At 37.2% G+C, this 14,662-nt stretch overlaps 1 protein-coding gene across 1 annotated transcript in view; it reads right to left on the bottom strand.

Annotated features, from left to right (window-relative positions):
• SYT10 (synaptotagmin 10) overlaps positions 1 to 14,662 on the bottom strand; it is a 36,051-nt gene that overhangs the window by 18,179 nt on the left and 3,210 nt on the right. The window contains exon 2 of the mRNA XM_048057291.2: positions 4,851 to 5,208. Coding sequence (XP_047913248.1) covers positions 4,851 to 5,208 — 358 coding nt within the window. The remainder of the gene's footprint in view (positions 1 to 4,850; positions 5,209 to 14,662) is intronic.

Genomic DNA, 14,662 nt, shown 5'->3' with positions numbered 1-14,662 from the left:
GAGGTACAGGTTGCCTTCTCCAGTAACAGTGTGAACATTTTATTCTGGCTGCAATACATTTCAAAGTTTTGGGTAACATTTTTCTGTGATAGTTTTTATTTTCCTTATGTTTTCATACTCCTCTATGTATTATATTAGAAAACTGATTCATGTACTCGTACCAAGAAACATTATGTTTAAATCATCGTAATTCTGAATACTGTGTAGCATATATGTACATATTTATGGACTTATCCTGATTCACGAACATCAATAGAAATTTTTACCTTTTCTAAGATTGAAATCAAACCTCTGGTATGCCATGCAGTTTTAAAGTAGTATAAAAATATTGACCAAAAGGTTTCATAGAATTAATCATTAGCAGATTCCATTCTGACCATACTGTCCAGTTTATTTTTTGGACATTTTCATATTTCCTTGGTACTTCACTACCCTTACAATCTGTACTGGAAATGCTCACTACCTCCTCCTGTGAGCGTACTTAGTTGTCATTAAAAAACAATTTAATTGTCAGAATTTCCTCTGCTTTTTGCAATCAATTGCTTATTAATGCCAAATGCAGCCTTGCCTTATTGCTTGGTTTCCCTGTGGTGTTGTGTTCTGAAAACAAGAGGTGTCACAGCTGTGTGTTTCTTTCTTTAAATCAGAAATGCAAATTGTCCATTTGAAAGCAACCAGGACTCATTTTATAGATATTATTTGTATTTTTGCGGTAAGTGAAGTGGTTGCAGAAGGCACATAGCACAAAACTACTGCAATTTAGCTGGGCAGAGATACAAGAGGGTAATCTGCAGCCATTAAATAATAGACAAGAATGTTTCCCATTTTGGCTCTTTCAGTACTGCTAGGTGTAGCGAACAGTCTGACTGTAACAAAAGAATAGGGGAGGGAGAACTTCATAGGCTAGGTTTGATGTCGCTCCAAAAAAACCAGGTGTTTTGATCTCAAATTTAGACGAATAATACACCCCTCTCATAATACATTCTACCTTTCATTTGTTTCTTAAATGTTTAAGCTCCCCAAATTCATAGCATATGATGTCCATGCTGGACTGGAGTGAGGACTAGGAAGGCTCTAACTAGTCAGAAAACATAACCATGTCCTCAGGGAGTTTCAGGGCTTCCCTTGAGCCTTTGCCCACTGGAAAGTCCTGTCTCATAGGTGTGGCAAACACAAGGGAGGAACTGAAATCCACCCAGAATGTAGTGGCAATAAAAATTTGGGCATGCAGTGATTTACGTGCTACCTCTCTGGTATCTCTGACTTTCTGCCTATGCAGGGGAAACAGTGAAAATGCCTGCATGCCATTTCCAGTGTGAATGAAACTGGATACATGACAAACTCGTTTTTTTTTTCCCCTAGAATTTGTTGCATTTATGAAGATCTGAGTTAATACTTGTAACATGTAAAAACATGCACCTATGATTTCTAATTTGCCAACCTCCTTTCAAATTGTCAAACGTTGCGTACAAAAGATCCTCTAGTGAAGACAGTCATTGTTGTGAGGTGTCGCTAAGTAGAACAGTGCAGCTGTATGGCTATGCCCCATGGGAACCAGCAGTGCTTTTGCTCTAGTAAGCCAATGCCCTAATTACATAGTGCCTAGTATCTGTTCTGAGTCACAGCATTTCACCAAGATGGCTAATCGGTCTGTTAATTATTAAGATGGTTCATTGTTGTCATGGCAACATATTTGTCTTCCTTTGTTCTGCAATAACAAAGGACTTAATGACTGTTATAATGAAGTACAAGGATGTCAGGCAACCAGGTTGTGAAGGTGCTGTGAAGCTACTAATGTGTGCAAATCCTGGCACTTTGACCACTACTGGCTTTTACATACCACTCCTATAATAGACATGTGTTCTATGACAGAACAAACACATTTTGAGTGACAGTAAGTCTGCACATAAATCTCTAATATAAAATGTGCTTGTACAGGAATAATGATAGTGTGAAGCTGTTTTCTTACTCAGTAAGATTGACATATGTAAGACTAAAAAGTAGGATAGGATGCTGATTTATGATATGACTTGAGATTTATGACATGTGGCTCTGGTCTAGCTTTACTACATGACATTAGAGTGATGTTTTGGAACAAATCCAGGAATGGACACCAGCACTTAAATTGTATTTAGACAGAACTGAGGCTGCTGTTTCCTCCTTGCAGTCATCAAATTCAAGAGACTTGCTTGTTTTTCTTTAAACTTAACATTTCCAAGCACCTCACTTTTGCATTTATACCTCTTGGGAGCACACTTACTCTTGTAGAGCTGAATGGCAAGTTTCTTTCCCACCTAACACCAAGGAGCTCAAAGCACTCTGAAAGTTAAGGTGAACATTTGAAGGATGAAATATCATAGAAACAATACACTATATTACAGAATAACTTCACAAAGTTCTGGGAAAAGTGTCTTTCTCCAACACAGAGCAAAAATGCATGTGAATGAACACCACTGATGCAGGAATTCTTCTATTGTAGTAGTTTACTAGCTAATTGGGATCAAGGACTGAAGGACTTTTTTTCTTTTTTTTCTTTTTTTTTTTTTCTTTTAAACTAGCAGGCCTTTTCTTATTATTAGGAACTACGAAAATGGTATCATTCTACTTAAGCAGAAATTTTTCATTTCCCTGCACTAACATGTATCATGGATATCAGACACCAGAGCCAGTTTTTAATCATTATGTCATCCAACATTCTGTCACACGAAAGAGAAGTAGTAATCCAGAAAACTGGTCTAAATATCCTACCTTCATCTTATATATGACATTCTTGGCAATAATAATTAATATGGGCTGTGGGAAGGTTTAGACTCACCAAGCAGACAGGCAGGGTTATAGAAAAAATGCATTTGCAAATACAGAAAGGATGATTTCTAGGTACTTTTGAAGATACATCTCATTCTAAACAGTTTGTAACAAGGTGTTTTGTTGTTGTTTGTTGTTTGTTTTTGTTTTGCTTTTTACACCTTACTATTAATTGGTTAAAGTGGGACAAGCAAGGCTACACAAGGGAAAGGAACTGTCCCTCTCAGGAAAGATTTAAAACTGGTAATCTAGACAGGGTAAAAAGAAAAAGCTCCCTTACATCGTAAAGGAAGAGTATGATTGATGACAGGTTTTAATTTTGTAAAACTGTCCTTGGTCTCAGGGATATTTTATGTATTTAGATCCCAGTCCAAATCACTCTGGAGGCCTGTGGGAATATTGTCATAGCCTGAAGTAGCTCTGGATCATGTCCCCGGAACTTCTTTTTTCCCCTATATTACCAGAGAGTTTTCAAGTCTGTTTGCCAGCTATTTCTTCTGTCTGTTCAGGAGGTCACAGAGTCCAATCACCTACAGATTTACCTGTTGGCACATGATGGATAAAACTCTTCCAATTAATGTCCAATTAGATAGCAGCCAGTTGCATAATATCTTTATCATGCTGAGCTGTATCAATTTTGGTCCCTCTGTGTCTCCTATAGCAGTTACCATGTCAGAGCTGTTTTTCCAGTATTTTGCAACTGTTCCTCAGAGAGACTTGGATACCGTGCTCCCCCTCTTAGCAGATGGATATAGTAGTTGGAGTCAGGCACAACCAGGGCAATGTGGCCTCAAGCCAGCTGTATAGTCTCATCATTCAGCATAGTTCAGCTGCTAGAGTCAGTCAGACCTCCTTTGGATGGAGTATTCTAATTTTTGGGAGCCTTCTGTGGTTGCCTGTTGGCTGTTCCCCGTTGTTAGAATAGCTGGAAAAAATGCCTTTCTCTACTCACCAGCTCAATGAATGCACTGAGCAAGCAAAACACTGTCTTAGGGACTCTCAGAAAGCCAGCAAAATATGTGCCCACTAAAGGTAAAGTATGTGTCTTCTCTAGTCTTGTGCCTCCAATGATTATTGTGAATGTGAGGGATATTTCTTTTTCTTGTTGTTTTGTTTTGCTTTTGTAGCTTATGTTGATTTAGCAAATAGTCCATTGAGTGAAAGCCACTTCTTATATAGCATTTGTACTCTTACTTATAGCATTATGCAATACTTCAGGTGCCTCTTTTAACCTTCAGTTTCCCATATTGTGTTTATAAAACATTTCTTTTAAAAAAATATTTGTGTATTTATTTTTTATGTAAGAAATTATCTTTGCAGTTCACTGTCTACTTCCCATGCATTAAATTGCTGACAGTATTTGAAGAAAACCCTGTTCGATACTACAGGTCACTGCACATCTCTTCTTCACCACTTTACAAGATAACTCAGTATCTGTGACAAAATGAAAGTTTGTGTCCTTCACTTTAATACAAAAGAAATCACTGCAGCAATATTATGTGCTTGACTTTTATTTTAAAATCTATATAGAATCTATACTGCTTTAATGTCAGTCTGTAAGGGTCTACATTCTTAGACTGGGATTTTAATTCCTTTATAAGTGGCAAACCGTGTCTTGAAGAAACGTGCCATCAAAAACAAACCTGCCATTTATTTAATGAAGAAGAAAACTTTCAACTGCAAAAGCAACTCCTATATCTACAAAAATATCTCTGTGAAATGACAGACTTGCAGTACTTGGAAAAATCACACTCAGATTGATTTTCCTATCCACAAAACCTAAAAAGGAAAAGCTTAAAGTAGCAGTAACCTATGTATTTACAAGAAAAAGACAGAGATTTGATCTTCATATGTTAAAACAGTGAGGTAGATGAAGGTGGTAGCACCACTTATTTTGGAATATTCTGTTTAACTTCACATGACTGTCGTTTCACCCATAACTGGTAAAAACACAGCAAATAACCTATGATATTGGAAGTTTTCAGCAGAATGTTCTGGTTGTACCTTTTTCCAGGAAACGTGCCACAGATGTAAGTGTCCCTTACCTTGATGATGATGTGGGCTCTGTGATCTGCCTCTGCATGCGTGCATGTCTGATCAGATGTTCTTTCAGCGCATTCTGGACCTCTGCTGGTATATCAGGTGAAGTGTGGCTAATTTTCAATGCAGCTTCAAGTACCTTTGTTGTAGGTTTCTCATTTTCTTTAACTTCCTTTTTCTCGCTGGTCTCAAAAACCTCTGTTGGAGCACTCGAGTTGCTCTGAGGGACATTACTGGCATTGGAAGTGAGGGGTTTGCTTCTCCAGCAGGGCCAACACAACTTCCAAAAGACAAAAAGTGAGACTACCAGCAAAGCGAGCCCGCAGAAGCTGACGACTACTGCTAACAGACTGACTGAGATGTCTGCAAGGAATTAGAAACAGAGATCATCATAACTGACAAACATGGAGAAAAAAAAAAAAAAGTAAGAAAGAAACAGGTAAGGAGATAGAAGCATTTTAATCACTATCCCATGAAAATCTTTAAAGTTTTATTTATTTATTTATGTGTTTGTTGGTTTGTTTTTCCTTATTGATATCTAAAATGCCTTTAAAATGTTATCATCCTCCACTATATCTTTTCCAAATTTTCCATTCACTGTTGCACAGACTAGGGACCAGTAACAATACCACTAGCCACACACTGCCAGTCAGGCTTCTCAGGAAGTAAAGGACTACCCAAATGGTCCCAAATACACCCAGCCATAGTCATCAAAGGGTGTTTGCTCATGAACACTTCTTGCTGAAAAAAAATAAACAACAGTCAACATTTTCTATAAGTGCACATGAAGATAGGTTAATTCAAAACACTGAGGCTGATACAGAAATTTCTTCAGGACTTGTCAAACTTGTGACTTCATGTGCTAACTGCTTCATAAACATGTTAAAACCTAACATTTACCTGGATAAGCAGGAACAAGATATAGTTTGTCACAAACAATAAGTGGCAGGGGTTAAATCTTAAGCACTGATAGACAACGACAACACATATATGTTGGTATCTAAAATTATGCTCTGAAAATGAAGCTGGCTTCAGAGTACACTGTACAATGCCCTGGGTTCTATGGAGATCTTACCGTACACTTAGCTACCCCTGCTGCCCTGCATTTGACTTTTTCTGCCACAGTGGATTAACATATCTGATAGCACTGTCAAAGTAAGGAGAACAGATTTCATACCAACTAAATTCTGGGAACAGACGTGCATTTTAGGAAATGGTGGATCACCAGAAATGCCAATTGGGCCCTAATTAGGATTTTTATTCTATGTGACATGTTTCAGTTTGATTTTTTCAGTATCATGTAATCTTATAAAATTTGACTTTAAAAATCCCTTTCCTTTTGAAAAGAGGCTTTTGTATGCTTTAAAAATATTCAATAAGCCCTGCTTAAATGCCCCTGAAGTAATGGCTGCTGCTGCTTGTTGCAACAAGATTTGACAGTTTAACAGCTAATATTTTGTATCCATAGCTCCAGGCTACAGACTACTAAACTGAACTCATGGAAAAGTACAACCAGAGTTTGAGCATATTTTTTTTCTAAAGGCTCACAGGAAGAAAAATAGTCCTCTAGGTGTGTATTGAATCTATGAAACAGTATGTATCTCACAGATACTTTTGGGATATTAAGTTTCCACAAGATCATTTAGGAAATTTTTCTTTAATTTCCAAATATATTTATCAGTAACAAATCACAGAATCATTAAGGTTGGAAAAGACCTCCAAGATCATCTGGTCCAACCATCCCCCTACCACCAATATCACCCACTAAACAATACTGAGCTTAAGGCCCATTTGGCATGAAACTAGGTGAGAACAGTCAACATAAACAGAAGATGTTTGTAGTTTGGATATTTGAAAGACATGCTTCTACTTAACCTTACTTCATATATATCCTGGCCAGCTTCATGGAGGAATCAGCAGGGGATGTGCTTCTGCACTTAAAGCATTTGGCACTAACTGCTGCCCTGACTTGAAGAGAAATATGCCTCTGTGAACATTTTCTGACAGTCCTAGGAAAGGTGTCATCCTTTTCTGCCTGTAGTTAAATGTCAAAATGTAGCCCTTGGAATATCCATGTCAGCTTAATGAGAAATTCATATGGCAAATTCTGATTTAAGATGTCCATAAAATGAATGGATGCATAATTATACCTAATAGCAATGTAACACAAGAAGCAAACAATACTTTTGCATATGATTTTTTCTAGAGAATTAATGCCTGATACGGGTTATTAGGCTATTTGGTTTGATCTACTGTTTACACTGATATCTTTTCTGAGCCTGATAATTTTTATTTGGCTTGTGCACATTCCGCAGTAGTGTCTGATCTTGACAGCAAGAGAAGGCATTAGGAGATGCTGAGTTTACATCTTGTTTCAATGATTAATTGCTTTGTTGCAAATTTGTATTTCTGATTTGTACTTCTGTAGTTCTAATTTACAGTCATTGCTTCTTTCATGTCTTCGTATGAGAGATTAAAAGCTATGATTTGCTTCATAAGACATGCTTAAGCAAAATGTGCTGGGAAAAAAAAACTCACAAAGCCTGAAAGTCAATCACCTACACCAGTCCCTTGAATGGTTTTAACCTGGGGCACTTCATACCGTCCCAGACAATTCCTGGGCATGGATCAGGAATTACAGAAGACCAACAATCACTCTTTATAGGCACTTTGGATGTGGTTCTTATATTTTAGTAGAAGACAGACTTTAAGTATATGGACAGTCTGTGACAAGTGAATTGGCCTCAGTGCCAGAGAATGGTCATAAGTAAATTTAAGAAGTGAATACAGAGGTATGCCCCATTGAAAGAACTCTTTTTGGGTAATTCTCCATTCTCAAATCTTGACTAAATGTAAAACTCTAGCAAAAGGTTAATGATTTTTTCAGAAAGCAACAAAAAAGAAAACCAAAAAGAAATTCAATTTGGGGTCATTTGCAGTATTTCCAGCTCAGTTTAGATGTGGTTGGCGTAACTAGGTTATGTTTTGAATTGAAGGCTTTTAGAACTGAAAATTATAATTTTTCATTTAGAAAATGTTGAAACAGGATGTGTAACTACTTTGAAATAGCTGAAATAATTTCAAAACCAGAAATATGATCATCGATGCCTTCCAGCAGTTACAATTTGATAAGCAGACACTATCAGCTGAAAAACATTCTATCAAAGCATTTCTAGCCAATCTTATTTTAAGTTTTTAACTGCAAGACACTTTTCAAGCCTTCAAATAACTTGGTGTCTCTTTTCAACACCTACTCTAGTTCTTCGACTTTCTTTACTTTTTTTTTTTTATATTTCTATTATACTATTTTAAATTCTCTCTAACACAGTACCAAAATCTTTACAGGCATTGTAGGTTTCATACATTTAAATCATCACATGAAACACCTGAGGTCTTAAGAGCAGCAAAAATATGCAGGAGCTATTTCTAGAGATAGTTGTACAAATTACAGTCTCCATATTTGCTATTTAATAATAAGTTAAAGAGTTTCACATATTGCACTTGATAGTACAACAAATACCTAAAAAAAAATCATGAAATACAGTAATTGTCAGGAATTGGATCAAAAAATAGTTCATTAGGATAAAAATATATTTATTTCATTTACAGCCATAATTGCTAAAAAGCAATCCATATACCATATACATTAATGTGAAAATCATGTTGTTTCATTTCCTCACTTCTGACAGTCCCTTGGTTGAGTAACTATTGTGAAAGATTTGCTGTTATGTGAAGACTGGAATCATCTGTAGAACAGCAGTAAATGGAGCTTCCTAGACACTTTACATGTTACACTGGATGTGTCTCATGTATTACCTCTTAACAGGAAGCTTGGTTTGAAAAAAAAAACAACCAACAAAAAACCACAAAACAAAACCAAATAAAAAAGCCCCCAAAACATTAAGAGATGGTTCTGCAGACAAGGAGTTTCTTCACACCCCCATTAAGGAAATCTGCTTGGGAAGAAAAATGGGTACCAAAGGGTGGCTGTGTCTTTAGGCTGGGTTTGTACTTTACTTATGTAAGTGTTATTTAAAGATGGTGACAACTTCAAAGCCTGCCTAGGTTTTTAGAGGCAGGAGAACACTCACTCTTCTGGGACAATGCTAACTGTCATTGTTGTAAACAATGTTCTCACTTGTCTCCGGCATGAAGTAAAAGAAAAAATAATTTTCAACCACAAGCAGTTTTTTGACAACTCTTTTTCCAAACTGGCAATTACACCTTGTCTTCAATGCTATAAGTTTGCACAGAATAGGACATCTTTCTGCATACTCATCTGGGTGTACAGAATTATGTTTTTGCCATTCTTGTTCACATGCTGGGTAATTTTAGCAATGTGAGGAAAATTCCCATTCTCTCACACCCTCTTCTGATTAGTGGGAAATCTTTCACTGATTTCACTGGAGTTAACATTTCACTCATGGTGATTTTTCTTTACCGACCTCTCTTTAATGTCATCTTCATAGTCTTGATAAAATGTCATGACTGAAATAAAGTGCCCTGTTTCTTCATGGTTTTCTATTTAAAACTACTGTTTGAAGATGCACAATATTGGACAATTTTATATTTCTCATTTGAGAAAGACACACCTACTTGGGTAATGCCTGAATTATATTTACCTCACAATCTTCTCTCTGCATTTTTTATAAATATCCTTGGAAACACATTCAGCATAAGAGGATCCTTGACAGCCAGTGTTTGATATTAGGCAAGTGCTGCAGAAACATACTTTTTTTTTCTTTTTTTTTTTTTTTCTGGGTGCAAGGAATGTTTTGAGCAATGGTTTCTGTACTATCATTTGCAACAATTTTTTGTTTGAAATTTGCCTCAGAAAGGTTCTGCATGTGAATCCATTCTCGAACATGCACACTGGCAGACTTCCATGTGCAGACCAAATTAAGTTCATTTCCATTTCAGTCAGTGCCCTGAAAATATAAGGCCCTTAGTGCTTAGCTTGGGAAAAAGGATACCACCAACACATGGTATTGAATATAAAGAGGAGACCAGCTTACGTGGTGATGTGGCTGCCCACGTGTGTAAGCGGCAGGCAGAGCAAGGAGGGAGTAGTCACCTACATTTGTGTCAAGTCACAATATTTGGTCTCCCTCACGTCACATCACATGCCAGAAGATATGCAGAAGTGCAGTCAGTCACATTGCTCCTGCTGGGGTAAAGGAGATATGGACAAGCCTGCAGTACAAGACTGTATATTGGACTCATACTTCAGGACTGTTGCAGAGCCCAACAGCCTTGCTCTGACTTTAGAAATGTGCTGTAAGTGTTCTTAGCAGGCAGGAGATGCATTACATCTGACACGGACCAAGCTAAAGAGAATGTACTTTTGCCAACAAAGCAACAGCAGGAAAGGAACTTCTGGAAAAAGAGGGCTTGTATCCTCTTTTGACCCCCTTCTTGGTCTATAGCTGATCTTGGATCTCTTAAATATTTAAAGTTCAACATCACATAAGGTTTTCTCAAAACTATTTTCTTTAACTATTTTTTTCTCTCTTGTTAATCATCCATAAGCAACTCTACCATCTCCATAGGGACCACTCTGAATGGAATTCTGTAGTCTGGAATATCAGCAGTTGGCTCATTCAGATAAATTAATATGTCTCTGATTTTCTAGAATTTGAAGAGAAGCGGGAGCTTTATCAATTATAAATGGTCTGGGTCCAATAAATCTCCTTTACTCGTATAAACTAGTTGTCCCAGCCCATCATTTCTGCTGTTAAGTCCTCCTTGGGGAACTTTGAAGAACATCAAAAGTTGCAGGTGTTCATTTTTACTTGGCATTAGCAGATCTTCCACAGTTACCTCTGTATCGTCTAAATCACCACATATAGGGATATAGCATACCTCAGAAAGTGGCAGGTGCAGTCTCTCATATTTTCTCTTAACCTGAACCTGTCAAAACACCTGACTTACACTTCAAACTACAAAAATAACCTTTCACTTAAAAGTATGTAGTATCCTCTACTGTTCTCACAATGAAACACACTTTGAAGAACTTCCTCAAATCTTTTGACTCTTGCCCTGTTGTGAATATGTTCCCTCCTATGCTGCTAATTCAGTCTGATGTCTGAACTTGTTCAAAATAGCCATCACCACCTCCTCGCTCATATATCACTTCTTAGTGCTAACAGAACTCTAGGGTAGAATGTTTCTTAGCAGCAAGGGAATTGAATGAAGTCAGGTATGACTGTGATTTACTACATCTTTAGAGCACATAAAATTATTAATCTCTCATCAAAATCATTTTATCTGTTATATTGTTTATTAATGCATCTCATAATCTACTTCTGTCCAACCACAAATGGAACATCCTCTTTTACCAATTCAAATTCCCTATATAGGCCTTTAGGCTTTAGGATGTACAGTAGATCCTGGGTATTTCCCAGAAGCTTGTTAGCTTTCTCCTATCTCTATACATCACCTTCTGCTTTCCAGAAATGAGAAGGAATTTGCCACAGCAACAGTGTATCCATAAGTCTTGGTACAAGTTTTTCATGCTGTATATAATTAAAAACGATGGCTTTTAATTTGCCTGGCTGGATCATTGTGTTTTGCCTGCAGTGCAGGAAGCAAAAGACATTGGACTGAACATTGGCCTCTCCACTCTAACATACCAAATGTAAACTCTAAGCCTCCACTTCCAAGGCTTTTTCAGGGCCTACCTGTTAAGCTACTTTCCTACTTGTTAGTTCTCACTTAATCTCAAAAGGAGATAAATTTCCATCTCTGCTCAGCCCCTTTCCCCCCTCCGCCTTCCCTTAAACAAACAAACAAAAAACAAAACAGCTTTGAGCTTGGTCCCATTCTGCTCTCACACTTGCAAGCACATCTAAACACCTGCAAGAATACATCATTATCCTCTCTCAGGAAAGAAAAGAACATGAAAACACATCATAGGCCCTTTGGACAGCCAACAGTTATGAGCATGTTGTAGCTACAACCAGGTTCACGTAGTTTAAGTGTCATTTTTGAATTGTCATGGTTAAGTTTATTCATACATAGCATTATATAATGAACATATCACACATGATAAGACCTAGCAAAACACACAAAATTGGCATTATTACAGATTTGTCCCCCAGCTGTTATAACCATTTCTGTATTTTTTCTTCACAAAACATGTATGGAGGAAGATTCTTTTATAAATGCTTGCCTTTACTGTGCATCACTGTTGTCCGTGTGTTGAGCACTTCTGCATTGTTGTGACTGTCTTCACATTACTGTAAATAAATCTGGCTTCTGTGGTGCGTTTACACCTCTGTTCTACAACTACATTACTGAATTAGCTGTTTCTCTGTTTTTCACAGCTTGTTAACATCCATTCCAGAAAGCAATTTTCAGTAACCCTTCACTTTTTTCTTTTTTTCCCCCAAACCATATTTCTCTCTGATAATAATTTTGCTCTGGCCAGGTGATGAGTTATACCATAAACAATTTGGTCTCTCTGTTAACTGTTCAAAAGTTTATTATTTATTTTTCTCATATTTATTTGTAACAGAATGCTGAATTGTTTCATACAACAGTTACTTTCTTATGAAGAAATATTTTCCTTTCTTGTATGATACTCTCACACTGATCACAGTAGTCTTCACATTTGTAGTCCCCTTTGTGCTTGCTTTTGGCACAGTTGCGAAGCACTTATAAGCACACTACTGGATAAATCTCTTCCTCTATCCCCCTAAATGTAACCAGGTGGTTCAAGTATATCTGCAGCTTATACTCTGCATTTGTATACCCACACATGCATGTACACACAAGTATGTTTAAAGGAACCAGGACTGATGTAAAACACCAACTGCCATCATCAGGATGGGAACTGGCAGAAAAGGAGCTGACAGCCAACAGGAGACTCATGCTGGCTGCAGCAGAAGGACCCCCCATGACATTGCTCTTCAGGGAGGCATGAGGCTATATTACAGAATGGCCATGCTTAGGATGCTCTTGAGTTTTCTTACTCCTTCTGTACTTCTGTAGTAAACTGTCAATCAGAGGTGGGGTTGGAGACGTCAGGTTAAAGTTCTATGGTAGTAAAATAATTGTGAGTGGAATATTTAGGTGAATAGAAAACAATCCTGTAGAAGGTGATTCTTGTTGCATGGCCAACTTTAAAAATAAAAATTAAAAAATCATTATCTGACAATCAAAAGAGCAAGAGCAAACACCACCCTCAAGAACTCTCTAGCCACTCGCTAGATGACTAAAATGCCCTCCTGGCAGGGAAAGAACTGTGTTCCCAGCTCTGTTATAAACATTGGTTCCCCATGAGGATGGATAATGAGGTTCTTAAGCTCTGCAGGACCAGCAGGCCTAACAAAGCAAAGACAGCAGTAAGTGCCCACCATTTGCAGAGGATATGTGATAGCAGTGAATTTTGAACATGTCCCTGGAGCAGGAAGCCTAACTTCCTCTCAGTACACTTTATGCAACTGGCTTCAGAAATGCTCCCAGCTGGGACTCTGATACGCTTGGCTCCTTAAAATGAGGAGGGATGCTTAACTGACAAAACAAAACAAAACAAAAACAAATAAACAACAACAAAAAAATGGAGTTCCTTATTGATCATATAGCCTGAATGTAAATACAGGTATAACCAAGCTGTACCTATGAATTTTGGGCATTTCTAGAAGATAATTTATTTGCATTAAAGATTAATTTTATTAGGTGCAGTCCTGCACACATCTAGCTCCCATATATTTTCTACCTGAACTCTTCCCATTTATTGACATACATCTTAGTTATTTTGCCTGAATCTACTGGGCATAAAGGAGGTGTAAAAAATAAATAAACCAGTTGCACATCTAATTCAGCATTTTACCAAAAACATTATACTCCAGAAGAAATCTCATTGTCATCTAACTATACAGAAGTACCATAAATGTAAACATCTTCCTAATCTTTTTTTTCTGAGCATTCCCCTGAGATAAGAGAATTAATAGTCCTTGTAATTACCAGGGCAGAAGATATAACAGCAGATGTTGTAGTTTCACTAATTGTCTAAAGCTCTTGGAAATTTACAAAATGAGTTCTCTCAATAAGACTCTTTCCTATGAGTTCCATGGATTAATTATCCATTACACTAAATATGATTACCCCTTCTTGACCCAAGCAGTGAGCAGTAATTGAGGGTCCTAAGGTTTTGTTGCTGTCACTGAGAAAAAAAAATGTATTGAAGAATCAGCCATTTCTTTGATGTAATCCCATTTGTCCACATAGAATGTCCAAACTCGTATTTCTGTGAGAAAAAGGGGAACCAAACATATGGAGGTTATTTTTTTCTTAGCTAGCAGTAAACCTCAGTAGCTCTCTCTCCTGATTTCTTGTTTCATTTATTTATTTTTTATTATTTTTTTATTCTGCCCTTCTAAAGCCATACCCTCTGTTTTTTGTACTGTGTCTCTAGCTCCCTCTTGTGTGTTTGATTGTTACCCTTGTCTTGCTTCTTTCTCATATGTAGACACCTACACTGTCAAAACAACAACAACAACAAACAGTACCCAGCCTCTCCACTTGCCAGTGAAGCATCCTGGGTCACAGGGTCAATGTTGTCTCATATTTTGCTTTGAGCCAGTGAATTGATGGTGATTCCTCTGAGAAGCTCAGCTGCTTTTTACAGTCCAGTTGAACAGAAAGCCATCATCACACCCACCAACAAAACCAGATCACAGCAGTTTTAGTTACCTATTTTAAAATTTTCAAATTCCAGAACATGCTTGTATTTGTGTATTAAACAGAAAAGGTCTTCTTTCTTTTTTATCACCTACTCTTTTTCTTTCTGAAATGTTTCTTGTACTATTCTTTC

The sequence above is a fragment of the Anser cygnoides genome, chromosome 1 (assembly GCF_040182565.1).
Source record: "Anser cygnoides isolate HZ-2024a breed goose chromosome 1, Taihu_goose_T2T_genome, whole genome shotgun sequence".
In the NCBI taxonomy this organism is placed as follows: Eukaryota; Metazoa; Chordata; class Aves; order Anseriformes; family Anatidae; genus Anser; species Anser cygnoides.
The sequence above is the reverse complement of the archived record's forward strand: the minus strand, read 5'-3'. Positions and strand labels throughout refer to the sequence as shown.